The 27,622-nt window shown below is 38.1% G+C and overlaps 1 protein-coding gene across 6 annotated transcripts in view; it reads right to left on the bottom strand.

Annotated features, from left to right (window-relative positions):
• Positions 1 to 609: 609 nt before the first annotated feature.
• The window catches only part of FUT9 (fucosyltransferase 9), a 104,894-nt gene continuing 77,881 nt past the window's right edge, over positions 610 to 27,622 (bottom strand). For 4 of the 6 annotated variants that reach the window (XM_063153034.1, XM_063153035.1, XM_063153032.1 and 1 more), the window contains one exon: positions 610 to 9,717. In XM_063153034.1, the coding sequence (XP_063009104.1) occupies positions 8,630 to 9,709 (1,080 nt within the window). In that variant the 5' untranslated portion in view covers positions 9,710 to 9,717 and the 3' untranslated portion in view covers positions 610 to 8,629. Of the gene's footprint in view, positions 9,718 to 14,604; positions 14,743 to 16,547; positions 16,867 to 27,622 lie in introns of those variants that run through there. The other 2 variants (XM_063153036.1, XM_063153037.1) reach the window with 2 other exon arrangements.

The following is a 27,622-nucleotide window of genomic DNA, read 5'->3' as shown; positions in this document are numbered from 1 at the left end:
CTAACCTATTCTTCAAGGTGCACAGCAGTCAGACATGATATTATATCTTGGATGACCTGCAATTTCTGTGACCAGATGATCTCTTCTACTGGAAATACTGCATTATTTATTACATTTATTTCAGTGGCAGCTATTTCCATTGTTTACATAAATATTTAGAAATAAATCTGACACCATTGTTTTAACCGTTTGCTATTTTAGATACAGTTAATCTCTGCAAATGTAGGTTATTTGTACCGTAGATAAAGCAATGAAATATGACCATTTACAAATAGTAAATTACTATTCCACTCCCCAGAAAAATTTTAAAGATCATTGTTAAAAACAAGGCAAAGTAATCTTAATTACAATATCATATCAATTCATCTGTGCTGGTTGTTGTGCATAGTAAACTCATATGACAGTCTGTATGAATTCAGTCTGACCTTGAGCATTTACAGGAATTTCATGTGCAACAGCTTAAAAAGAACCAAAATTCTGTTTGTGAGATCTCTGCCAGAGGTCATGGTTATGAGTAGCAGCAATCTTCAGATCAGGCTTTTCATGAAAAGTACCACAAGAAGAATAAGTGTGACATCAGACCTATAAAATAATGATCAGAGACTATGGTACACTTGGAATGTTCTCTTTTTATTTTAAATATACCTATTACAATATTTTGTTAGGCTTATATAGAGCACTATTATTTACATGATTCAGTGTTTATCCTTTAGGGAGAATTCCAGTGCTCAATAAATAAGAGTCAATGAGCTGCTTCTTAACCACCTTGGAATCAGTGTTCTGAATTATTAATTTCACATAAATGCTGAAAGTCTTTGAAATAATGATGGTTACCTGTAGTTTCATTCAGTAGGTATCTTCAGTCTGCAGTTAAATTATGTTGAAGACTCTGAACATAGCTATAGGTAATCAGAAGAAAGTTCAACAACAACATCATACTAAAAAAATACCACAAAACATCAGTGGTTGGTTGACCTCTACAGTTTCCAGATGCATCTCAGGGTGATGGTAGTGTTCAAAGGGAAGAAAAAAACCAGTTTTTGGTAGACTCCCTGATATAAAATGTCTAGATCATGGGGCAAAATATACAATCACTAATAAATAAAAAATACTCTTTTTACAATATCTTTCAACATGGCATCTTAGAACGTGCCTGCAGGTAAGAATGGTTTCTATTATTTTTATTAAGATTCAATTTGCCGTGGTTACTCTTTCTTACACATGAATTTATGCATCATATATATATATATACTCTATAAAACACATAAAAGTTGTCAGTACAAGGAATATCACTACCTGGGAACATGAAGAAAGGGTTCCTATCAGATCTCACTCAGTGTTATGGGTGCAAGTTCAAATGTAAAAGAAAGGGACTTTGGTCCTGATCTTGCACTAACACAACAAATGCAGTCCCCACATGTTTCTGTGCACAGAACTTACTCTCCCTGCTGAGGTTGTCCCAGTCCTGCCTCGACAACCACCCCATTTCCATGCAACCCATCACAGAAACTGAGTTTGAATCAGGACAAACACCTTGTTTATTCCTCTTAATCCTCATTAATGTATCTCAGAGGTAAAATCCACGGCACATTATTTTAAGTGACTGAATATCTATGACATTCAGCTATGGCACACAGTTTTGTTTCCTCAACATACACAAAGACAGCAGGGAAATGCAGCTCATAACTACCGGGCATTTATCCTAGAAAATGTGACATTGTCATCGTTATTGGACTAGAAACTTATGTTTATTGACAGTGTGCCCATTTTTCAACAAAACATCATTGATTTTAGTAGCATTACAGTTTGGCAAAGAATAGTTTCTGAATTATCTCTGTTACAGATTTGAATCTCTGGCACATTTAAGACGCTCACCCACCTATTCAAATAATATTTTAAAGCAAAATTAATGTTTGATATAAAATAACAGTTGTGTTGCAAATGTGGAAAAATAGTCTAATAAAAATAAGTATAAAAGTGATCTCAGATTTATGAATATGTTTCATATAAACAAGTCCAGGTGAATTATCTGTGTTAGAAATGGCCCTTCACAGGCTGTGTCACAACAGAACATCACATTTTTCACAGTTTACAATAACACAGTTAGATTCACAATGTAATGACACCTTATATCAGAAAAATAGTATTTTACAAACTATACATTTGGCATCTATTTTTAGATTTTTTTTCTGTTTCTTTTTCCAGTTCCTTTTTTATTTTTTCCTTTTTTTAAATTTTTCTTACAAAATAGTGCAAAATTACAGTGCGTTAATAGAAGATTTTGCAAATCCTAATAAAAAGTCAGTATACTTAACTGTGTTGTTCATTCACTGGAAACAGTTTGGCACATTAGGATTTTGTATAGATGGAAAAGCTTCTCACTTCTTTTCAGTGTGTCCACAGATTCTTTAAAACATTAAATTACACCAAGGGAGTTAACTTTCCAAACTTTTTAATCTCAGCTCGTATGAGTGTTACAAAGCAGCAAAGAAAATGTAGGTTTTGTAATTAATTTATTTGCCAAATAGCATATATCAGGCTGGCTTTTCTTATGATGTTATAAAGAAATGGATTGATGGGAATATTTTATGTCTGGTGACTGCTAAAGTGCTTATTTATAGTTTCAAGGTTCTGTACGAAATTTGTCCCAGCTTTATATGTTTGTGTTGGTTTACCATATATCTTTCAAATTTTGCTATCAAACATGTTTCTATGTATGAATCCAACTAGGCTATATCAATTCAGGGGGATAAAGTTTCATCAAATCCTCTTTTCCACTGGACTAATTCATGATAAAGAATAACAATCAGCTGTTTTTGCTGCCGATTTGCAATGATTAAATTGTTTTCCTGCTAATTAATTACTTAAGAATGTTAATGAGAAGTTCCCCCAAGCATCAATAATTCATTTGCGCAGACTGGCACCACACCTCAAAAAAATGAAAATTCTCTTATTTCTTGCAACAGCAAAGTTTTCTGCATTCTCATAGGCAGGCAGGGCACAGGCTACAGGAGTGAGAATGTCTTAAGCCCTGCTGTGAGTGTGCCGTGAAATGCAGAGGGTGTCAGACGAGTCTCAGCTCTGTTCTTTGCCCTCCTTGGCTGAAAGCAGCAATGCAAAACCTGCGACCACAGAACCACCTGCTAGAGGCTGCCAGCAGTGACCTGTGCCAACCAACTCCTAATTCAGGCTGTTAACCTGGGGGAGAGAGGCTCTCTGCCACGTGAGCAAAACTCTGAGATATTCACTGCACAGAGGCTGTTGCTTTCAGTCAATTGGTGACACTAAACATTGCCAATTAATTACATTTGCAATGGAGTAATGAAATGACTTCCTCCAGTACGAAAACTGCTGGATGATGTCTCTAGGCCAAGTTATTTCTCACAAGCTGATGATTTTATCATCTGTATCACCCTGTAGCAATAGTGTCATGAATTAAAATTGCCACTGCATGGTTTATTTCATCAAGTTATTGGTATTTCTGTACCTTTTATAAGCATCTCTAACCAGTATGCTTTTTACATTGATTTTCTGAATGTAGAATTGTCCATAGCATTAACTACATATTCAAAAATTAGAAGGGAAATATCCATGAATAAGACAGGGGTTTTCTACCTAAGCCATTTCATCCTTGGCTCAATCCTTTGTTACTAGCATAGGAATCTCCCAAATCACCTGTTAACTCTGATAGAAGATTTGCCCAAGCAAGAAGCAAAAGATAAAGGTGAAATACCTATCTTGTATGAATCATATTGATTGATTCCTAACATTTTAAAATCACTTTTAATAAAAACAAAAATGCTAAAAGAGAACTGTCAGCCAAAATTAATGGAAAAGCCCACCAGCTGGTAGGTGGGTATACAAATACTTCCCCCGGACTCTGTTCTCAATAACTCACTAGTTTTGACCAAGGAAACACTTGAGTATTTGTTAAATTTTCACTGCTAGGTTTAAATAGGTCAGAAGCCTACACAGAGACACCTCTTGTTCCCACTTTGCACACACAGTGATTACTCACAGTCTCACCTAGAGTGAACCAAATACTTTCCTCAGAGGAAAATCAGGTGTGGCTGAGACTGACTCTCTGTAGGGCACAGTGAGTCCAGATTTCAGGACATGACCAGGTTTTATGCCTTCATCCTTGGACAGGCCTTGAAATACTATCTCAGCATCCTCAGCCACTCTGGCTCCCTCATGTCACATGGAAATTCAGTGACCCTGCACAGCACGGGCAGGCTGTAATTGAGGTGCTGTGCTCAGGGGATGGCCTGAGGAGGTGGAGGAGGAGAAGAGCTGGGCCAAGATTTATTGGTTAGACACCAAATCAGAACGAATCCAAGGCTTTAATTGTGGACTATTCACTTTGTACTCAGCCAGTCTTTACTCTCTTAATGATGAGAAAGAGGCATGATGCAAAAGAGGCTGCACGAGTTGGTCTCTGATGTCTATAGAGTGCACACTTTGGCACAATTCCTAAAGACAATGAAAACATATTCTCTGGAACCCCAGTGCATTAAAGCATTTAAGATGCTCTTAACATTAAGCACACACTTAAGTCTCATTGTCATCTGCATATCCTTAATGCCTTTTTGTATTGTGTCCAGAAGGTGTTGCTGCATGAGGACTTATAAATCAAATAAGAAAATAAGAATAAAGATCCTTGAATCTAGATAAGAAATAGAATTATCTTACTCACAAACCTTTCTCTTCTCCTGAATGTTATTCTGCATCTAATAAAAAAGATAATACAAGACTAACAGGAGTCCCATTCTTGAATAAAAAGAAGAAGTTATTGGTTACTTAACTGCTTGTTTAGAGACGGCAGAAAATTATGTGTTTTTTTAAAGCCTGTGGTTTTTTTTGAGAACAAAACAATGAGTGTCCAGAGAGAGCAAGTAGTCCCTTATTGTGTTCAGTGGTGTCCATTCCCCATGTCTTGCTCAGCCTGCATGAACTCTACAAAGCCCCACATTGATGCTCTCTCAGTCCAACTTTCATTTTATTTGATCTGTTTCTTAAAAGACAAATATGTTGCTGGATGTCTCACTCAGGCTGCTTGCTCACTGTGGTATAGACACATGGAATGAGGCACTCAAAGAAACTAGCAACAGGATTCACTAAGGAATGGGGATCTCATACTAAGCAAGATCTGCTGTGGCAATTGTCTATGAAATTAAAGGAAAACTGTTTTAGAAGGATCTGCTGCCAGTTTTGTCTTATACCTGTCCACATTCAGTGGGGTAGCAATGCATGTTCTGTTAGTATTTTATCTGGTTTGGGTCTTATTTTCCACACTGAGAAAAGCAGTAGTGTTGATAGCTCAGTGCATGACAGAGAGCCTAAAAACATCCAAGGCAAGCCACTGTAAAACAGAGAACGGTGATTACCCTCTGTCTTCACTAACTGCAACTCAAGATTGTTGGGGGCTAGCAAACAAAAGAAACTAAATGTCTGAAAGAAATTTCTTGAGAAAACAGTTGGGACTGGTGTGATTTCCCAACTTCTAGTTCACTTTTTTTAGGTAATTATCTTCTTTTGCCAGCGGTACCAAAGCACAATACCTATTTTGTCTAGTCCCTTCCACAGTTGCCTCAGTTTGCTCCTTTTCTTTCACAGTGATTTGTTATTTGAGTGTCTGTTCTTGCTGCCCATGTAGAGTAGATCACAAAAGAAGCACAGACCTCACACGGCTGAATGTCAGATAGAGACTGGGAGCAGCCTTAGGTGAGTTAAGTGTCTAGGTCTAGGTAGGCAGCCTTTGTGCATGCATTGAGCACAGATGTTTTGTATCCATTGCTTCACATCATTTACTACATAGGCTGAACATGCCCAAAATTGCTTCATCTTCTGTCAGCAAAGATGTTTCCATCCAGAACTGCTTAAGACCTGATACTTGCAGATCACCTTAAAATCTTCATAATAAATTGGCTCAATTTTGTTCCAGCACTTACTCTTCAAGAATGCCAGTGAGGCATTAGGCTCATGTATATTTTTTAGGACTTGGTAGTGATTCTTATGCATAATTCTGAATTAGATTTCTCTCCTGTTTTATTAATCTTTGAAGCAATTTTAGCAATGTTTCCTGAATGAAATATATACAAGCCTTGTGTGGACCTTTTCTTCTTGTGAAGAGAGCAACACTCTTCACTCCTTCCAGTTCCATCAAAAGACTTTCCCATTTCTTAAAATTCAGCCTAAGATTAGCCATGCTGGCTGGATCTTGTGCTTACAGAGGTAAAGACATTACTTACAGGATTAAAATTCAGAGTATATTGCAAAACTTTCCTGTGTATACACTGACCAATATTTCACACTTCATATACCTTATATATTCTTGCTTATTATTACTATAAGGACTTAGCTGAATTTGCTGCCAAGGAACCAGTCTGAATCCACCCAAGGTCTTTGAACATATACAACAGTGCTCACAATCTGAAGTGAGGGATGGTTGTACACATTCACCTCTCACTGAGGTTAATGCAAAGGACTTCCAAATTCCAGCACTGAGGGAATCAGGTTATTCAGCCAAACCAGTGGTATGTTCAGTCACTGAGAATTTCACAGTCCTCCTGAAAACAAAATGTTATGATGTCCTGTAGGACAGACTAAAAGCTAAAGAAACTTGCCTTCAAAATGATAAGATACTACTTATATTACATGCACATCAGAAGTTTGTTTTTCGAAGACTCAGTTTCCTTGTATTGCATTAATGTTCAAGGTAAGCTTATCTTGCTGCATACTAAAATGCTGGTGAGTTTAGGTGATTCACAGTATATTGAAAGCTAGCTGGATCAGAATTCAGCTTTTGAAACCATAGGCAGAGCAGAAGTGATTCTATAACTTTTTCATGGGGTTTTGAGTTCTATAAATTTAATTAATTACTCTTATAGCCTTTTGTGTTTCTATTTCAGCCTGTAATAAGTCCCACTGTCTTTTGCTAAATATTTATAATTTATCTCTCATTTCCTTACTGCAGCAACTTTTTTGTCGGCAAATTTAATCTCAGTTACTTGATTAACCACTTTGCTTGACCAGGGTCTTATTCATCTCACAAGCAGAAGTCTTTCCAGTTTAACTTTTTTCTTTTTTTTTTCCAGTAGCAGGTGTGATTTGCAGCACTTTGACCTGAAAATCCAAGCTGATTTGCTGTCATTTGGTATTAAAGTATACCCATACATTTATGCCATTAAACCAACCTTGTACATATGAATATATATGGCAATCAGAAATTCGTCTTAGCTGAGAGAAAGAAGTAGTAAAATCAAATGATACATGTTTGAAGCAGACATCTTAAAATTATGACAACCATCAAAATTTTGGTTTTGCTATTAGAGCAAATTTGATACTTAAAAACCTATTTATATTATCAAATATTGATAGCAGTTGTTGCTCTGAAGAGTTCATTTGTAATACCTCTCATACACAATATTTTCAACCCCCCAAATTTATTAGCTTGGTAAGTTGGAAGTTTATATAGCATCATAGCTTATTTACTGAATTTTAGCAAATTTCTCTCAGAAAATTGACTGCTTATTAATTTTTCCCGCACTTATGTGTCATAACATCAAGTTGTCCAGCTACAGTTAAAATTCAACAGATCTTTACAGAATTGGGAGGAAATTCACTACAATTCAAGAAATTATATGAGAGAGCTTTCTAAAATTTCTCAGCAAAGTGCTTCTAAAAATCCATTATTACCAGCTGAATTCAGTGCATAAATCTGATGTAATCAAACACCTTTTTAAAAATCTGTTTATTTCAGTGTAACACTACTTAAAGCCCTGGTTCAGATGAAAAATACTTGAGACATATTGAAGGCCAAGGGTGTGCTGTGTTTGAATACACTCAAAAATTTGATGAATCTGGGTTTTGGTCACCAGGATTGGTCATTTTCTCTAAATATGACTTCTCTTTTCTTCAGAGAGTAAGAAGAGATATATTCCTAAAGCAACCTAATGGGACCATTTTTAGGAAACCGTTTTAGAAACAAAGACGATCCACTATTCTAATACATTTAAAAAGCTATAGTTCTAGGTTCATTACCCTTAAAAAGGGGGCAATTAATCACACTTCCATAATGTTAGGTATTGTATTCTACTGTGCTCTTAAATGCAAGATGAACATATGAAACTTTGCTGTCTTTTGAAGTGTTACACATATTTCTATCTGGAGCAACAAATTATGTTCTTAAAATTTTCTCTGACATTTAAAAATTGTTTCCTCATTTTCCAAATAGGTTAAACAACAAAGATAATGGTAAAAATTAAAAAAGAAAATATAAAAATGACTACTTCAAGTGAAAGACTGAGACATGTTTCACAGAAAATGTGGAAAATCTTGTTTTAAATTTATAATAAGCAATCAAATACTCTTCAGTGCACATAATTAGTATATCTATTATAATTTGAAACTGAGTACTGATGACTGCTGCTGCTGATCTTTTAAAATCTCTTACAAAATATAAATAGGATAGCCAAATGAGAATAACTGATAAACCATGATGTGAGATTCTCTTTTCCTTCCTTTTTTTTCGCTTTTCCTCTCCTCTCCACTTGGACTGAAGTCCTTTCTGGCTTCTTCAAAAAAATGCACACAAACACCCACACACACCCACACACCCCCCCACAAATTAATTCCAAAACCATTTTTCTAAATTTCCAATGGACTTGTATTCCTGGTGTCTTTTCACGTGATCACAAGCAAGACACGCATGTGATTCCCAGAACCTAGGAAGATGCACTGAAAAATCCTTCTTCCAGTTGAAATAACTAAGATACATCTTATTATTTTTGTCAAGCATCAGAAGATATTCTGCCAGCTCTCTGGGGGAGAGAAAATCTTCCACATGTATGAAAGAGTCTGCTGGAATGTAATTCTCATAATTTTCTCTGGAAGGGCCCAGTACGACTGGTACCGATCCAGCCAGGAGAGCATTGTAGAGTTTCTCAGTAATGTAATCTTTGTGGATTGAATTTTCAAAGGAAAGGTAGAACTTGCACGTGGAGATAGTTGGAATCAGGTTTTTGTCATTGACGTAGTCTCCGAAGGCTTGTCCGTAGGTGTGGATTTCAATGTATTTGCTGAGCTCGTTGTAATACTTGACTCGCGCGTGCTCAGGGTTCCAGTTACTCACAACCCAACAGACCAAGTTTTCCTTACTTGGTACTTCAAATGTGAAGGAACTGGTGCCAACCATCATGAAGCCATAAGGCACCTGGATATCTGAATCACGCCGGTAAGTCAGGGTCAGGTTAAAAAGGTGTTCGATGCCACTCTTTTGTGGAGTATGAGTTGGAGACTCCAAGTTCATCCAAATCCACTTCTGGAACGGTGGCCTGGCTTGCTGAGGTAAATTGGCCAGATCCCAGCTGATGTCTCTGTGATGAATGAGGACAGCGTGGGATCGGTTATAGAGCGAGCGGTCAATGGTCAGATGGCACCCGGGGATGTTGAACATTGTCTGGCAGGATGTCAGATCGAACGTCTGACCAAATGGCCAAACCCAGATCAAAACAGTAGTTTCATTGAGATTATCAGCTTTGGAAGAAAAGAAGTTCTTCATTTTCAACACTGAACTGGCTGATTCTATAGGACCGGAAATCCAGCTATTTGTTGGTTTGATATAAATTAATATAAATGCCATGAAACAACCAAGGATAATGAAGACAATAAAAAATGGCCGGAAAATTCCTTTAGATGTCGATGTCATAATTTGCTCTGAGAAAAAAAGAGGAAGAGAAAGAGAGAAAATAAAATCAGGTATTAAATTACATATATATGTCTTGTTAAAATAATCAGACATCACAATAGTTAGAACTTCAATAACACTGAACTGCAACCTCAGAAATTTCTATTGAATGCAGAGGGCATGGTCTCTTGCACTCTGTGACAAAGTGACATTATTTCTCTTCTTCACATTAAAAGCTCACTGACAAAAGCAAGATTTTAATATGTCTCATACTTGGTGAATCAGAACATATTGAGAAGTTTTTTTGCTCAGAACCTAGGCCAAGCATTTGGAACACAGAAGACAGAAAAAATTACCCTTTAATTCTATCCCTGTGTCTGGATAACATAAAGGATAACATGCTGCAGATTTGTTACATTTGTATTTGTGTGAATGTGGAGGACATAGGATTAGAGGATTGAAAAAGGAAGGGACTAGAACTTTAATTGTGTAATCAATAAGACTCTTATTAGAAAACTATTTCGTGTCTGGTGGCTACATAGGGATGAACATTCGTGCCTTCTCCAGGGGACTCCTAAAATACCTAGGGGAGGAAGCACCAATAGAGAGTTTCCCTATGCAGCCACATATCTCACATATTTCCCACATAAAAAAAATAAAGAGAAATTAATATAAAATATGTTCTTGTATATTTCATTATGTTTCTATGTGTTAAAAATGAGGAAAAGTAGAGATATGCTGCATCGTTATGAGGCATCCTTTTTTTTCCCATGGGGAGATAGGGCTGAGAAGTTCATAGAGCCTCCTTTGTCCTTGCTCTAGTTGTTTCCTCCTGAGAGAAGTGATCAATCTCTTTCCAGAACTACTCTACCATATGGTTCTTGCAAAACCTAACAACCCTAGTTAGGGGTTGTTAATTGCTAACCTTTGATCCTGAATGTAGCCCTAGAACTCACAAATGTTCTAAAACTAAGAGAAGTTAACCATGCAGCACCATGGCACACAAGGGAAAAGGAAGGGAAGTCAGTTACAGGAAAAAGTACTCTGAACATACTGGCACACTGTAGATTCTACAGTGTGTTACAATTACTGTAAATGTTGTCTGACTTTCGTTTTTCAAAGAAAATTTCAGGCCTTTAAAACCACTTCCACAGCTCATCTCTTCCTACTATGAAATAAATCATTAAATTCAGAATGAAGACATGATTGAATGTGATTCAGGGGTCCATTAATAGCACATAACTTTGCAGCCTTTGTGAGTGCAAAAACTGATGTATAGTGAGTGTAGCACTACAGTTGCAACAGAAATGTTTTCACATACATTGTTGAGGAAAGGAAGAAGGACAGAACATTACTTAGCTTAGCTTTACTCTAACACTATATCTTGAAGAAAAGGAAATTGTCACAATATCTCCTAGTTTGGGAAATATGGATGGTTTTAATTCTGGTTTTAGTTATAGTGGTGGGTTAACCTTGTCTGGCTGTCAGACCCACCCAGCCACTCTCTCACTATCTCTCCTCAACAAAATATGGAAAGAAAATAAGATGAAAATCTCATGGGTTGAAGTAAGGATGGGAAGGTCACTTATAAGTTACTTTATAGGCTACACTGGCTCATCTTGGGGCAAAATAATGTAATTTATTGCCATTTAAAATTGATTTATATTATGAGACACAAAGACAAATATTAAAATAAATTTTTCCCTCTTCTTCCCAGGCTCAGCTTCCTCCTTCATTCCCAACTCTTATACCTCCTACCCACTCCTGAGCAGTGCAGGGGGATAGGAATGCGGGTTTGTGATCAGTCCACAACTATTCCTCTTAGCTCCTTCTTTCTCCTTGTACATTTCCCTTCCTCCAACATGAGTCTTTCCTATGGGATGCAATTCCTTCAGGGAAAAAAAAATCTTAGTTACTGATTGGGCTGTCCATGGGATGCTTCAGGACACATCCTCCTGTGGGGTCCTCCCCAGGCCACCATGGGCTGCAGGAGAATCTTTGCTCTAGGGCTTGGAGTACATCCAGCTATCCTTCCTCTCTGACCTTGGTGCTCGCAAGGTTGTTTCTCACGTGTTGCCCCTCATTTTCCACTGCTTGTGCCTTTCTCGAATGCACTTTCCCAGAGGTGCCAGCACCTTGGCTGCAGGGTGTAGCCATGCCCTGCAGTGGGTGTGTTGGGATATGCTGGAATTGGCACAGGGTGGCCCTGGCTGCTCTTTGGAGAGGCTGTCCAGAGTCCCTGCTGCCAGTGCCTGGGCACAAACACCTCCTACAATTATATAAAATATATGGAAGGCTGAGTCTGGTGCTTTTGTCAAGGCCCTTTTTCTGAAGGACATAGTTTAGCAGGCCCTCTCTGATTTCAGCAAAATGATTTTGAGGGGAGTAAAGGAGGGGAACGGCGTGTGTCCATGGCTTTTCCACTTATCCTCATCAGTTTAAATCCCTCTGAAAGAAAAATGAGGCTTTACATCAACATTACATTGGCTTTTTTTAGCCTGTGTTGATTGTTTCTTGAAATTATGTCTGGAAGGAAGGATATGTCCTATGAGAGCCTGCTTCCCTGCCTTACTACAGGGAAAGGGATAATGGGACCTCTAAGGAAGAAGGGATTTAGGTTGAACAGCTCTAGGAGATGCAATTCAAGGAAAAAGCAAGAGACTGAGCTGATATTCATGTAAAGCTGTTCTTTGTTTCTGTACTTTTGAAAGCAATACACAGCACAGGTATAACTTATCACTGAACAGAGAGTGTCAGCTGAGTTTGAACAATAGATTGGGACACGTTTATTTTCAGGAGCTGATAATTTTCTAGGGATTAAAAAGGATGATGAAAAATCAGAAAAAGGATTTTAACGTTGTGCCTTGTCACATAGTCACCCTCCAGTTATAAGCCTTTTGACTCAAGTCTCTGTCAGGGATTATTTTACACTAAGCTCCTCTGCTAACTAATAACAAACCCCTGCACCATCACATGACAATTCTTACTGCATAGGAAATGACCAGGTATTATATCTTCTGTCCTCTGCCTGAAATTCTAATTTGTCCAGACTCTTGCTTTTGTGTAGGAAGCTTTTGAAGTGTAGAGCCAATGTGAGGATAATCACTTGTTTGTGCTACCCCAAGTACCAATATTAACATCTGACCATGTTAAACAAGTGAGTTTGCCAATTTTTGTCTCTTCTGGGTTGATTTCCTCTCCTGGTTTTGCTGTCCTGTGAAGGCATGTCCCCCTTCTGATGTGGGATCATGGTTTTTAGTTTTTGCCTTTTACCAAAACACTAACCTACATCCAGACTCTATAGTCCTTTATAGTCCTGCATCCTTTGGATTCAGAGAACCAGCCATTCATTATGCAGTCTCACAGATCCTTTAGGTGTATTGGCATCACTGGCATGCTTTGCTCTGAAACTACTCTTAATGGGATGGTCGAAAAAGGTTCTAATAGCAGGACCCTTTAAAAAATTGAATGAGAGTCTTGCAAGGAAGCAGAGGACCTGAGCAGACACCTAAAAATACCACTTATCCATACCCTGAGGAGCTGGACAGGGTTTTTTCATGGAATTCTATTTTTGTATTCAATTTTGTGGAATACAGTAACAACTATTCAGATGTATACTGGGAATAGTGGTGATTTTTCATGATGAAGTACTAACAGAATCAATAATTTCTATGCTTCCCAAGGCAGATTGAGGGACCCATGGAATGGACCAGCAAACTCTGCTTTCATGACTTTCGGGATTTAGTCCTGGGCACAGTCAGGCAGCAGGAAGTACAGTGAAGGCATGTGTTAAACACTTGTTGACACATATTATTTGCATAGCATCATAAAGTGGTTCGGGTTGGAAGAGATATTTTGAGAATTAGCTTGTGTGTACTACTAGGACGTAAAGGTTATAGTGCACTAGAATTCACAGACAATTTTTTCCATAATAATCTCCAAAATGGGGAGTCTTTCCCATATTTATTTATGTCCTTGTTTTTTGTGCCCAAGATAACCATTAACATCTGACTGTAATTCTACTAAAAAGGTGACACTAAGGAGACATTTTTTGCAAGCCATCACCTTAGTTCACCCTTCCCCTTTCATGGCTTTTCTTCCACCACAGAATCACAAATTTCCTTTCTGTGGATTCCTTCCCCCATGCATGTCGAGTCTGAAAGAAGAACTTTGTCAAAGAGATGTGTTTACTGAGATTTTTGCCAGCTGGAAGAATTCTGTACTTTTGATAGTTTTGTTATAAAGTACATTTCAGAGTGTTGTGGAGTAGCAAGTATTTTCTAGGTGCTTTTTTTCCCAAGTTGAAAGTATAGTATTTTATCAGTACAAGACTGTTTTTCTCGGTACAAAACTTAGCAAGCCTTCTTTTTAAGTGCAAATCTTGGCACTCCATCAGCAAGCAACTGCATTTAGCAGCAACACAAACAGGGAGATAGTAATGGGGTATCAGACCTGTTAACCCCAAGTTTACCAGGCAAGGCTTGCAAAAAAATGTCTGGTTTTGCATGCATTATGACGAAAAATCAGTTTATTAAGAAATAAAATTGAATTTTATGGAAACTGTTTTATCATATTTTCCTTGCAACTGGGACTTGTCAGTCATTCCAGAAGGGACAGATATGTTTTGCTTTTTTTCTGATTATGCAATACTGCAGTGGGGAGAAAATATGAACTTTCTCGTCAATAATATTGATGCCTTTTTCTCTGGCGTTTTTTGGCACCAATTTCTTCAGTTCCTCAAGGTTTTGTCAGTAGCCTAAAATATACCATTACTTGCAGAGGTACAACTTTCATTACTAGTCTAGGACTGAGATTTTCCAAAGGGAAAGGACAGTATTTTAAAATAAAAATGAAGCTACGATTCTTAAAAGCATGGACACTGAACAATGAAAAAAAAATCACAATACTTTTCACACCTTAGAATTCTTAAGTGTTTGGGGCTAACTCTTGTCTTCACCACTAGTTGGTCTCAGGATTCCTCAGGTGGAAATGCTTAACCTCAAGATCCTCAAGGATCGCTCCTGGCATCAGAGTGGGTGAAGAGCCGAAGGACCTTGAGGTTAACAGAGATGTCTACCTCTAGAAGCAGACAATCTAGGTAGATACTTCAGGGCTATAAAAGGACAGCTGAATGCAGTGAGAACTGATAGGAATCACAAGCAAACAATTGTTATTGTCAGAAAGAAAGCTCATCTGAGATTGCTCTCCCTGTCCTCTGGCATGTTTTACCCCCCTTGGCCATGGCATATTTGCATTTATGCTAAAAGCTGGATTTTCTTAAAGCACACTTCCAATTAGCTAGAGCTGTTTCACCTGCAGTATTGAAGAAAACCTGATTGCCTCAGGATAGCCAGCGTGTAACTTCTTATCTCCAAGTCAGTGCTGTATGGACATGCCCCCGAGGGCTTTTGCTTTAGCTCTGAAACTGAGGAGTGCTCCTTTTACTGGAATTAACTCACTTCTCCCAGTTAAGCTTCCTCTGTTGCAACTGGAACAGCGGATTTTTTCTCCCCCAGCATCCAAACACAGGCTTGTTTCCACACATTTCCATGCCTGTCCGCAGATTTCTGAAAACAGCCCAGCATGAAAAGGCTCAACTGAGCTGCACAGAGTTAAAAGGCTGAAAACAGAATGAGCTGCTGATCTCAGACTGCATATTTTTATTCTACTGTTTACAACATTCTTTTTCTTCCCCTCTCCAGCTCCTTTGTTTTCGAGTTATTTGTTAATTCCAGAGATTCCACTTTTGTGTGTTTGCACTCTGAGAACAGTATAGAATAATTTCATTCAGTGGTGGTAAATTTTACTTGGAACAGTTTAAAAAAAAATACCTAAAAGCACCCCGAGGAGAGGTAGCCATTAAGACAGATTGCTTCAGAATGGTGCAGAACCTGTCACTGGAGACTGGCAAGAACCAGGTTAGACAAGCACCACTAAGCCATGAGAGATCAAATTGTGCCCCCCGGTCCTAGGGCTGGGCTACAATGACCTCACTTTGTTCCTTCCAGCCTTGTGCTCATGGCAGTAAACACAGATTCTTATAAAATGAACCTAATAAGAATGCAAACTGGCAGTCTAAAACTACAAAGAATTGCAGAATAAATGAGTCAAATCATCCCCCATCCTCAACTTCATAGCTTGTCTTGCAAGCTATGAAGCAGCCACATGGCACAGAGTGAAAACTTGAAAGAAAGCAAAATATTATGTGGACAACAGCAACTACAAAGTCCCTATTTTTAAAGGCTAAACCTAAATCTTGCTGTCAATTGCTGGATGGGGTACAGCTGCTTTATTTTGTGAATGTCTGAATCTTGACCCCCTTGCTGAAGAAAATCCTATTCTCAGCTTCCTTCTCCAAATTGCCGTGCAGTGCACAGCATCCTGCCATGGCCCAGCAGCCTCCCCCTGATTGTCATCTATCCTCTCCTTCTCTCCATGGCAGCCACACACTGTCACTCTCCAGCTGCTTATGCAACAGCTCAGTGGTTCCTTATTGTGATCCAGTGTACAGCAAAAGACATTAGCCAGGGACACAGAGTCTCTCAGAACAGCAGGGGGAAATGGCTATCTGCTGTCCATACCAGAGTGACTTTATGTCCACCAACACTATCACATATAAAAGAAAAAAAATACAGTCCTATCAGCAAGAAACTTTTGCAGACAATCCAGAGTTAGTGTCAGGACACCCCACATGGCAGCAGCGTTGCTTTCTAATCATGAGCTTACGAGTTTGTCTCAGAGGATACAGGAGGTACCCTTTCCTTCCCTTGGCACAATTGGAAAATAAATGGCATGCAAAGTGATCAGAACCTCAGCAGCATCGCCAGCCTTGGTAGCATGCAGACAGAACCTTTTTTACCTTAACTTCCACGTTTGCTTGTCCACATCACAGCTAGTTTATGACCAACAGCAATCTGTGAAATGGGTGATGGCTTTCCATACTGTGCTAGGTATAAAAAATGGAGTTCTTCACCACTGTAGCTTAGCAGCAGATTTTATCTGCCTTGCTAGAAGAGAGCTTTTTATCTTTCTGAATATAAAGCTCATCCTAGTTATGCAGCGCAAGCCAGTCCCTGCCTCTTTCAAAAGCCCTGAAAAGGCTCGGCACAAAATGAAGCTGATCAAAGAAAAGTGCTCCAAAAGCAAGTGGTCTCTTCCTCCCCTCTTTCCATGTGGTTTGGGAACAGCAAACTGCTGTTCTCTCTGATTCTGCCAGAATTGCAGAAAGAGCTCTTCAGCAGCTTTGTGACTGGCTTGTAAAACTGCAGCCGGCCAGCTGAAATATGAATAACATACCTGCACAAACTGTGTGTTTGTGATGGCCACCCGCCCACCAGAAAGCCCTGGCTAACTCACAGTGCCTGTGAAAATGATGTGAGCAAAGCCAAACAGAGAGAGAGCATGAAGCGGCAGGAGAAGGACCATAGGCATTCCTGTGCACATAAGTTAAACTCCCCATCAAACAGTCACAGTTGCTTCTGACTGATTTCCTAATATGTAGCTCCCCTGTATAGTGGAAAAACCTCCTCCTGTGAAGAAGATAAACCAGAATCAGGAAAAAGCAGAAGATGCCTACTTATAATATTGAACACTTACTCTGGGGTATATTAGTTCTGTGGCAAAACAAGGCTTTTGGAGCTCTGAGCCCAACTGTTTGTGCAGAGATATGATTAGAGGCTAGGTACAGAAGTTACACCACCCTATCTTGCTGCTTAAGCAAGCTCAAAAAATTTAATTGAGGTTTAATGCTGCCTTTTGTGCAGATAAACCTGCATAGATCTGAGGATTTTGCCACTGGCAATGCAACTTTTGAGACAGCTCTGTAGCCAGGAAAGGAAGCCTGAGAGGCCTTTAAGAATACCATAAATTCCCCATAATCTGATCTCTGCTTAACATTTCACTTCTCTGCTTGCCTAGCACCTTTTCCTTAAGAGACTCATTATACCTCTAGGTTTGGGATCTGTACTGATTGAACCAGTTTTTTTCAGATGCAGGTCAATGTTCTTGCTTTAATTTGAAATATCTTCTGTGCTGTGGATCGTAGTTACCAGTAAGACAACAACTGCCCCAGAGAGAAAAGAAAGCTACTGGAGTGCTGAAATCCATTGCAATCTGCTCTGTGGCTGAATTGGGGAATGCCATTTACTACTATGTTAGCAGAGAATAAAGGTGATAATTTATAGGCTTACTTTTTAAAATATGTCCATCCATACTCTTTGCAAATGAGACTTTTTCCCCTCACAGAATGGAAGGATTGGCATTTGTTTTAAAAATACAATAAACAGAATTGCTTCTGGACTATTCTGAGCTACGAAGTAACTGTTTATCAAGAGGATTCAGGATAGCCAAGACTCCTTAGCCAGGTTCAGCTAGTTGTCTAGATGCCCTGAGCAGAACTCCTCACCGATCCAGCTTTCCTAAAAGCCCATCAGTGACTCAAAACTTCAGGTTAATCTGTGCATAGAGAATACAAATCCTTCATATGGTAACATACTGAGTGCCAAAACAACAGAGGCTTATTTTCTCTCTGGGAGAAGTGCAATTCAAATAATTGATGGATTGTAGAGCACTAATGTGTGAGAGGACACCAGCACTAATTGGAAGAAAAGAAAAACTAGCACCGATCATTTTCATTGTGCACCAACAGATATGTTCTCAAGATTACTTGTGTAGCTAGTACCAAATATTTCAAAAGAATAAGCTGTTAAGTGTAAGATAGAAGGTGATTATCAAACAAGACTCTTGAATGAAACTCTTGTAGTGCTGGAGCAAGATTAGTAATTCACTATGAAGCTTATACTATACTGTAAAGTTTGGACACTGAAAACATGAACAGAAGAGATCTCATACATCTCTTTCAAGATCTGATACAAGTGCCTTTTTACTCAAACACAGGGAGAAAGACCAGGATCCACAAAAAGTAAATTCAGAAACTTTCCTATTAAGAAGTTTAAACATATGCATGCACACAAACTGAAACAAAAACTTAATCCCCCAAAACCTAAAGCGTGATAAAACAAGAATGAAAGCGTATTTAAAAACCTATATATGTTTTAGATAGTGTATACTATAAAACCAGCAAAACTAACAATCCCCCAACCTCTCAAAGTGTACACTCTTCTGAGAAAACAAAATTGCAGTTGAGAGAAAGCAGTTGGTAATTTCTTGGAGTGTGCATAACTTTCTCTTTGTGTGCACAACAAAAGGAGGAGCAGATAGCTGGAACTACAAGTATAACAAGCTGAGAATACAAAGCTTAACAAAGTCACTGAAGAGACTTTTCTGTAGAAAAGAAAAAACCTGAAGTTCTTGAGTGAAGAAATAGCAAATACACAAGAGGAATGGGTCGAAGGAACAATTGTCTGAAAAAATCCTCCAGTAGCTGCAAACACCAACCTGTTCTAAGGTGATGTTTTCTTTTTACTACTTACTCTCCAGGTTAACATAGACACTGATGCCTCTGAGAGCAACTTGAGGTTAGAACATGTCAATGAAGAATATTCTGCACAGGCTGCTGACAAAAACTGCACAAAGCCAGCAGTTAGTTCAGAGATCATATTTCTTTTGAAAAGGCTCAAGTTATTTGCTATTTCTTAGCTTATTGTGTTCCTTTTAAGCATATTAAAAAGAGAAGTTAAATGTTTGCAGTCTAAGTTTAATTCTAATATTCAATTTGCCCTTGATTCTAATGTTCAATTACTGGATTTTAGTGTCATACCTTATTCTACTCTTAATAGAGAAAAAAGTTCCATAAGAAATTAATGAATATTTTGCCACTAGAGTAACAATTCAATGTACAACTATTTGCAGTATCATAGAAATACAATTTTCCAAGTAGTCTTTTTTCCATCTTAGGGTTTGCAACCCATCGTGTTTCTCTGGCACAACATGACTGCTTATTAAAACTAGGCATTTAAAAAGTGGAAAGAAAGAGATTTGTTCCTACCACGCAAGGAAGACTTTATATTGCAATCTTACTCAGAAAGTAACTTTCTAAAGAAAGTCTGGAGAGATAGGTAGGAGGAAACACAGAGAGAAAGAAAAAGAGCAAGGGAAATAAGCTGTAAAAGATTTAAAAAGGGGTCTAGATATGAGGTCAGCAACACTTAATGCTGGATTCCTTTACTTTAAGGAAATTGGTGTAAAAAAAGTGATGGCAAGCAGCTGCCTTTTCAAACGACTGTGAATCCATGCAATTCTGTTTAGCAATTGTGGGTAGGACTAATTTGATGACAAAAATGTTAAGAGGAGCCTAAATCCCTAATTCTAAGTGTCCTAAGAAGCCCCAAACCACGAGTTTGGGCTCTACGAGTAGGGATCGGGGGACACGTTGCAATCCTGCAACCCTGGAAACCTCTGTTCATTTGTCTGTTAGTTCTGGTCATGCTTAAACTCTCTCTGACCCTCTGCCTTTCAGACTCCTGTGCTCTCAGCTGCCTGGTGCCAGCACATCCCCAGAAGGGGCTCATTCTTCACGGGGAAGGGCCACTCAAAATCGATAAACCAGCTATTACCCCAGCTCTGAGCCCCAAGGAAATAGATGTACCTACAAGAGCAGACTCCATCTTAAATGCACTGGTAACAGCTGCTTTTTGTTTGTTTGAATTTAAAGGAAACAGGCAGAGGAAGAAGTCCCTTTGTGCAGAAACTGAAGCTATGATCTATTTAGATATGAATCTTTCTTCAACCTCAAGTGATTGCGATCTTGATGATTCAATTTTCTTAAAGGCTTTCTAGCTCCTAAACAACAATGTCTGTCGATTTTACAGTGTGTGAAGAGCATTAGGAATAGAGGTGAGCAATCCTTTTCCGCTCATTGGAGGCCTAGGTGCTAATAAAGACAATACTATTTTCTTTTGACCTCTTTCTGTCTCCTGCCTATTGACTCCCTAATGATTTATGCCCAGGGGCACATCTGCAGCAGTAGAAGGTAGAGTCGGCTTCCTTTCCATGCAGTTTACAACCCTGTAAAGAGAAGGTTAAAGAGAGGGTTTAAATCTCCATTGTTGGAAAGAACACAAAAACTGGTATTTATTTTGGGTGAATAATTTTCTGGCTGTGCTTCAAAAGGTGTAATTTCCTAACTTCTTCATAAAAGGAAGGGACTAGATCCCTGCTCTTGGGGGAGATTTCCTCAAGAATCCTCTGATTCCTCAAGATTCCTTCTGAATCTCTAGAAGGACCCAATCCTTTAGAGCACTGGAAGTATCTTAGTGAAGAACCCCAGTTCTGTCTTGGGCAGCCTCTTTCACTGTTTGTGGTGTGTTGCACTTGGAGGTGCCCAACAGATTGTCTGCATTTTGTAGGTGCTCCAGGAACCCCAAGGAAGCTTTTGGGCTAACAACCAGACCTGCTAATGGTCAGCAGGTGGTGGGTGTTGAGGAGAGCCTTTGATCTCTGTGGTTAGTTGTGGTCAAATGTCGCACAAAACAAATGTTAAAGTACCACAAAGACCTCTTCCCAGCCAAATTAAATGGAATTTCTGCTAGAATATATGTCTGTTGTAAGTCCTCCTAAAGGAAGTTTAATCAAAAGCAATGATAATAATGTTAGGAAATCATTATTTCACTGACAAGAACATTGCTCTGCTGGAAAGCATTGATTTACCTGGGCAATTAGAGCCTGCTGATGCCCTGAAAAATCTCATACACAAGACATAGAACAAAGTGGTAGAGAACTTCCTGGCTCTTTTATCAGTTTAATCTGAGTTTAGTTGAGCAGAATTTCATTTGAGTTAGGCACTAATCACTTTGTCTCATGGACACCTAAAGTGTAAGACTCCTTTCCTTCAATAAAATAGCTTCAAATCTACCAATTAAGAGTACCATAGAACCAAAATAAAAGGTGCTCTAGTAAAAACAATACATTCACTTTTGAAATGTCTTTCCCAAAAGAATCTTTGGGACTTTTGCAAGCATAAAGTTTTAATCAGGCCACAGTTAGAAAATTATTACTAAAACTGCACTGTGTGGAGTAAAGGAGCAGTGGAAATCAAGTCCAGGAAAGATAAGTAATTTTCACAATATCATGAAAATTTGAACAACTATTTGACAACTATGATTTAAATTTGCATCAAAATGGTTGAATCTGTGGGATAGAATATTTTCTTCAAACAAACTGCACCTGAAGATAGTCATATCACATTTATTCAGATCAGATATCTTTTTTATGTATCTTTGTTTCAAATCTCTGAAAACACCTTCAAACTTTCTTGAGTGAGGTAAATTAGTACAGAGAAATGGAAGACTTCGTTAGATTAAAGTCAGCGACCCCCCCTCTTCAAAATAAGCAAGAACCAACCCTTTTGCAGAGCTATAGTTGAAATTCTACCAGCATAGCTGGATTTGCTGAAAGACAAGAAGTATCAGAGATGAAATTTTGCTCACAGACACACTGTAAAACCTATTAATTTCAGTATGGTTAGGGTTTTGTTCTTTTAATGGATTGCAGCAACATGTAAGAAGAGGAAAAAAAAAGAGAGCTCAAAAGCTGTTCCTTTGTGTTCCTGAAGATTAACTTAGGAATAAAAATCCTAAGGCAACTCAGGAGACAGCAAGACAGATGTAAGTTGGAGCACAGGGAATCTAAAATTTGGAACAAGGTGCAAATAATAAACACCCTCCCTTATACACACACATACTGTGCCACCCACATTCTGTAACTTCAGAAAAGATTGAATCACCTTTTGGAAGTGTTTCTGTTTTCACACCTGCTGTATTTTATAAATACATACTTCTATGAATACTTGTATATAAATGCACTATATATGTGGCATTTGTAGCACACTTAATTCCTTAGACTCCCTGAAATGTGATTTATCAATTATGCTTTATATTTCTCTGTATCCTCTCTACATAAGTAGTGTGCAAACAAACCGACATGATGAACTTATGGATGTTTAGGCAGCAGTGCCCGGGCTGCTGGCCCTGGATGGAGGCTGTGTCCCCGTGGGAAGTGCTGCTGCTGTGCTGTCCTGGTGAGATGTGCTGCAATGAGACAGCCAGTGGGTGCAGAAGGCAATGGAGTCACTATTAATGCCGTGCTGGAGGGAAAGAGCACTGAATTCACTGGGGCACTGAGCCAGGGAGGGGTGGATGGGAAAAGGAGGCAGAAAGTAGAGACAGGTATTATTATAGGGGAAATAAAATATTTTTCTTTCTTACGTCCTTTAACTCTTTTGTCATTGACGACATGAAAGAACCTATTGCTCTGAAACAATTATTTCATCAGGAAACACAGCAGCAGGCTGGATCCTGCAATCCTGAAGATTATTTACAGCATGAGATGCATGAAACCTCTGTATAAATTACTGGAGATGGGAAATCTGCCTTTTGATTTCTGGAAAAAGTCTAGCAAGGAGCAGAAGGCAGTTGCTTAGACTAGAATTCTGATGAAATATGGCATGGGGGAATTGGGTGAATTTATTCCCCATAAAGCAAACAAGCATGTTTATTGATACAGCTGATATGAATAGAAAGCTTTAAAGATAAACAAATTTTAAATTCCAATTTAAGTTGCACTCATATTCTGTCCCTTTTTGCATTTTCTGCATCAGCAATTATTATCAACTTCTTTTTTATTACCAGCCAGTTTCTTTCAAGGCTTCTCTTCTTTAAGGTTTTTAGTGATGAATAAGACAAACACAATTGTTTTCAACAAGCTATTTTTAGTGGATTAATTTTAGTTGCCAATACAGGTGTCTAAGATTTATGAGCATGTTTTAAAAATAATAAAAAAATTCTAAGAACATGTTGGAATAAACCCTTTTAAAGGCTTTTTCTACACATCTTCTGTTTGTCTTTTGAGTTATTCAGGTTCCTATGTCATGTTCAACACCTTAGCATCTGGTTTTGTTATTTATTGCTCTGAAATTATGTTCTGCAATGCCAAAAGGGAAGATTAAAATGTAAGCAGAATTTGGTACAACAAATCAAGAGAAAGATATGAAGATCAGAGGAGTATTTTTAAAATTTGAGTTACTTTTGATTTTTTGAGGTGTAACTACAGTGCAGAATACTTTTTAATAGATTCCAAATAATTTAATATTAACTGGAAAATAGAGTTTTCAGATACCCATCAAATAGTTAGAAAATTCCATACAGTTTAAAGGCAGTTTTGCTGCTTTAAGCTGTTTGTTTGAGTGCCAAGCAAGCATTTATTCAATGTTTATGGTGTAAGCATTTAAATAGAAAGTAAAAGATTACTTAACAGTACTTGTGTGCGATTGACAGATATTGGAATTTGACTGCACTCTGTGCTACTTAAAATGATAACAAATGAAATGTGTACATCCAGAAAAGCTGGTTTTGGATGGATGAACTTGACTTGCTGATGAAAGTAAAATGAAATAAATTACACTTCAACCTCTCTGAAACTGGCATGTAATGCTGAACTGAAGTGTATTTCACTAGGAGACTTCAAATAGGTTGTCTAAGATTTTTTCAAACCTAAATAGAGAATAAAATACAATAATCTCCATGAGACTTCTGGAAAGATACTTTAAATTGTCATTTTATGCAAGGAAGCATGACAGAGTTTTGCAGAGCTGATGTGTTGATAATATGATTATTTCATCTAGATTTATTTTCCCTTTCGGATTTTACATCACTGGTTTATTTATCTGCCTCATAGAAGGAAAATTAGATAAAAATAACAGCATGAAGGAAAATGTAGCTTTGGAATAGATTGACTTACAATATTTAAGAACAATAAAAAATTTTCCACTGCAATAATTATTTGAAGTGAAGAGTAAATTGTTAAAATTTATTTTCCAAAGTCCCGCAGCATATAACCTGTTTTCTGCCAGTGAAGGACAAACTCAGATTTACAGAATAGAAACTATAAACTATGTGGAAATGAATTTCTTATTTTCATTGGACAGGATGAATTGCGTCCTTTGTTCCCTATTCTCTCTTCATAAACTGCTTCTAAAATGATTTTTTGATGCATTGTGCACAAAACTATATTTTGATCTATGAAAGTTCAAAGAGAGTCGACCACAGAATGTTTAATTCTTTTTTCGGTTATAAGTTTGTCAACACAAAAATCTACCTTGGGAAAGTTGAGTTTGTTGACATTTTCTCAGGGGTGTTTTTTTGCCATATTTGAATCAAATTTTAAGGGAAGCGCAAAGATGCTTTCATGTCAGTGCACCTCATTAGGGAGAGATTAGTTTGAAATATTTCAATTTTGCTGTGAACAAAAAGGGAACATTTCAGTATCACAAAATTTTGCAGAGGACAAAAAGTCATCCCAGCTATCATTAAAGTTCCCTTAATGGCTGGAAGATTTCTTCTGCTGTCAAGCTTGGCAGAGACATCCATCCTTACCCATGTAAGGATGCTGTCAGGATGGGATATAACAGCCTCACATCCCTCTCATGAGCTGTAAGGCTGAATTACCTTCTAAAAAGAGAGTAAGAGGGGAAGAAATGTATCTCACCTTGATACAGACATAACCTGAGTAATTAGTACTTTCAATCAGGAGAGAATCCAGCCACTGTTGCTCTAGCAGCAAGCACCCACAGGGGTACCAGTGTCCCCAGAGCTTCCCAGGGTCCCCTAAGATTTCAGGTAAGGGCCCCTCAGAGGATCTATCCTAAAGAGCTTGTACCTCAACATGCACATGTACAATGCTTCTACAATGCAAAGCTTCTCCTTAGGGTCATAACCTCAGATATTATGGTCCTACTAACAGATTGACCTGCTCTCTTAACTACCTCTCTGTTATTTTTTTCCCTTCTACTGTTCCCTTTTCATAATTCTGACCCTGTTTTCATCTTTACTCCTTTTCTTTTTGGGGCAATGTCAGAACCTTTCAATTTCTCAGAATTAGAAACAACTAAGGAATTCTGTCAGCTCCAGCAACATACAAACCACTTCACTGAAGTATCCAAATAGCACTGCCAGTGCCTCTTTTCCTAGCCTTTGTCATCATTTAGAGTGCTTTTATTTACTGAACATTTACATATTTTAGGACACATTAGCAGAACTTTGAGTGTTTTTGATAGGGTCCAGGGTTTAAATGTTAGTTCAACAACAATTGTTTCATACATGGAAATTGGTGAAATAAAGATCCATGAAAAGTCTGGGAGAAAAATATTCTGAAATGTTGTAATTTTTTTTTTGTGTACTGTTCCTCTGAGAAAGGGGAAAGATTGTCAGTCAGACAAGGAACATTAAAGAACTGGATTTCTTAAGACTTCAAGAGTGTGCAGGAGAGACAGGTTCTCCAGACTCATCCAGAGTAAAGGTGCTAGAACAGAGGCAGTTTCTTGATAGTTACTTTTCTGTTAAAGACATAATATACATATGTCCTACTGTGCTATTTATTCTGTATTATTGAATCAGAATTGAAGAATTGTGGCTTTACTATGTTATTTATTGTGCAAAATTAATCTCCATGCCTATGCATGTTTACACTAAGGGTGCTACATTTACTTTCATGGAGACAAGGTGCAGGGTGCATTACATCCCTGACATTTCGTGTAGGCTCATAATCTTACATGCATTTCACACCACTTCACTCTACTAATTCATTACTAGAGTTAACTGGACCTTGTTACCCCAGAAGCAGACACTCCAAATTAAAAATGACTGCAGGATCTAATCACTGAGACTTTCAGGTATAATCATTACCCAGTTAATGAGCATGAGTTAAAAATCCTATTAATTTCATTATAACACTTTATTTTGCATACACTTTCTGGACCTATTGCAGGCTTTGTGTAGGTTGCCATGCAAATGATGCATAAAGAGGCTGGCCTGGAACAGAGGCTAGACAGAGTTAAAGGAATAAAGTGGGTATTTATTGAAAGGCCTTCAAGGGCCTTGGGCTGTACAAGATCTTGGCCATGACTCTGCCAATGGTGGACCCAAGATGGACGCAAGATGCACAACACGTCACGAATTTTCACACTTTTATAAGTTTTGGTCCATTTACATATTGGGGTCAATTGTCCAATTACAGCTTCAGGTTATGAAATCCCATCCTCCCAGATTGCTCTCCTCAATTCACCATTGTTTGCACTTCTTGAACCTAAAGCTGCAATGGTGTCCTTGGTTCTCAAGCTGGAAAAGGATTTTTTTGTCCAACTAAACTGTGAAGATAACACTTTATATGAATTTCATAGTCACACACTAAGGCAGTACAGAATCTAAAAAATATGAAAGCTAAAATTCAAGGCATCACAAATACCTCATTGAAATAAGAGGTGTTATGTTCTGTCTGTGTCCAGCTCTGTTGGTTCCCAAATGCCGTTTCCTCACTGTCCTGCTTCTCAGATCTTCTGGAAGACTTTGGCTGCAGGTGACAGCACTGTGACCAGTGATGATGCTCTGAAACAAGCAGCTTTTCCCCATGTTTCTCAACATGCCTGATCCAGAGCCTGCATCTGGCCCAACATCTACCAAGTCCTGTTCTTTAGTGAGGTTCCATACTGGATCTCACTTTTAATATGCCTGTATATATATTTGTAAGATTTTGATATGTGTATGTAATTGGGAATCACTGTTCTCAAACTTTCCCTTTTGATTGGCCACAGTATAAATATGATCACTAAGCTATAAAGATATCTGTACACAAACTGGTCAAATTATGATGCCACAAAAAGCAGCATAATACACAAAACCACAGAATTATATAGAGTATAACTATTATCAAACTGAGTATAACACACTAAAGTAATTCCTTCTGTAGCTGCCAGGGAAGAAAACCACTTTGACAAAGCAGAGCAAAGGAAGCTTAATAAATAAATGATACAAGGAAGGCAATTCTTAACCCTCTCCCTTTTAACTTTAATGGAAAAGTCTCCTAAGGAGAATAATTCCAAAGAGCTGCTTGGAATAGGGAAATTGATAGATGTTTTTCTAAGGGCAAAAAAGATAGGTGAAGCACAAATATGGACTTTCCTGGTCTGCACTGATCAGCACTTTG

This window comes from Melospiza melodia, chromosome 3 (assembly GCF_035770615.1).
Source record: "Melospiza melodia melodia isolate bMelMel2 chromosome 3, bMelMel2.pri, whole genome shotgun sequence".
Classification (NCBI taxonomy): Eukaryota; Metazoa; Chordata; class Aves; order Passeriformes; family Passerellidae; genus Melospiza; species Melospiza melodia.
Note: the sequence above shows the minus strand (reverse complement) of the source record. Positions and strands in the feature narration are given on the sequence as shown.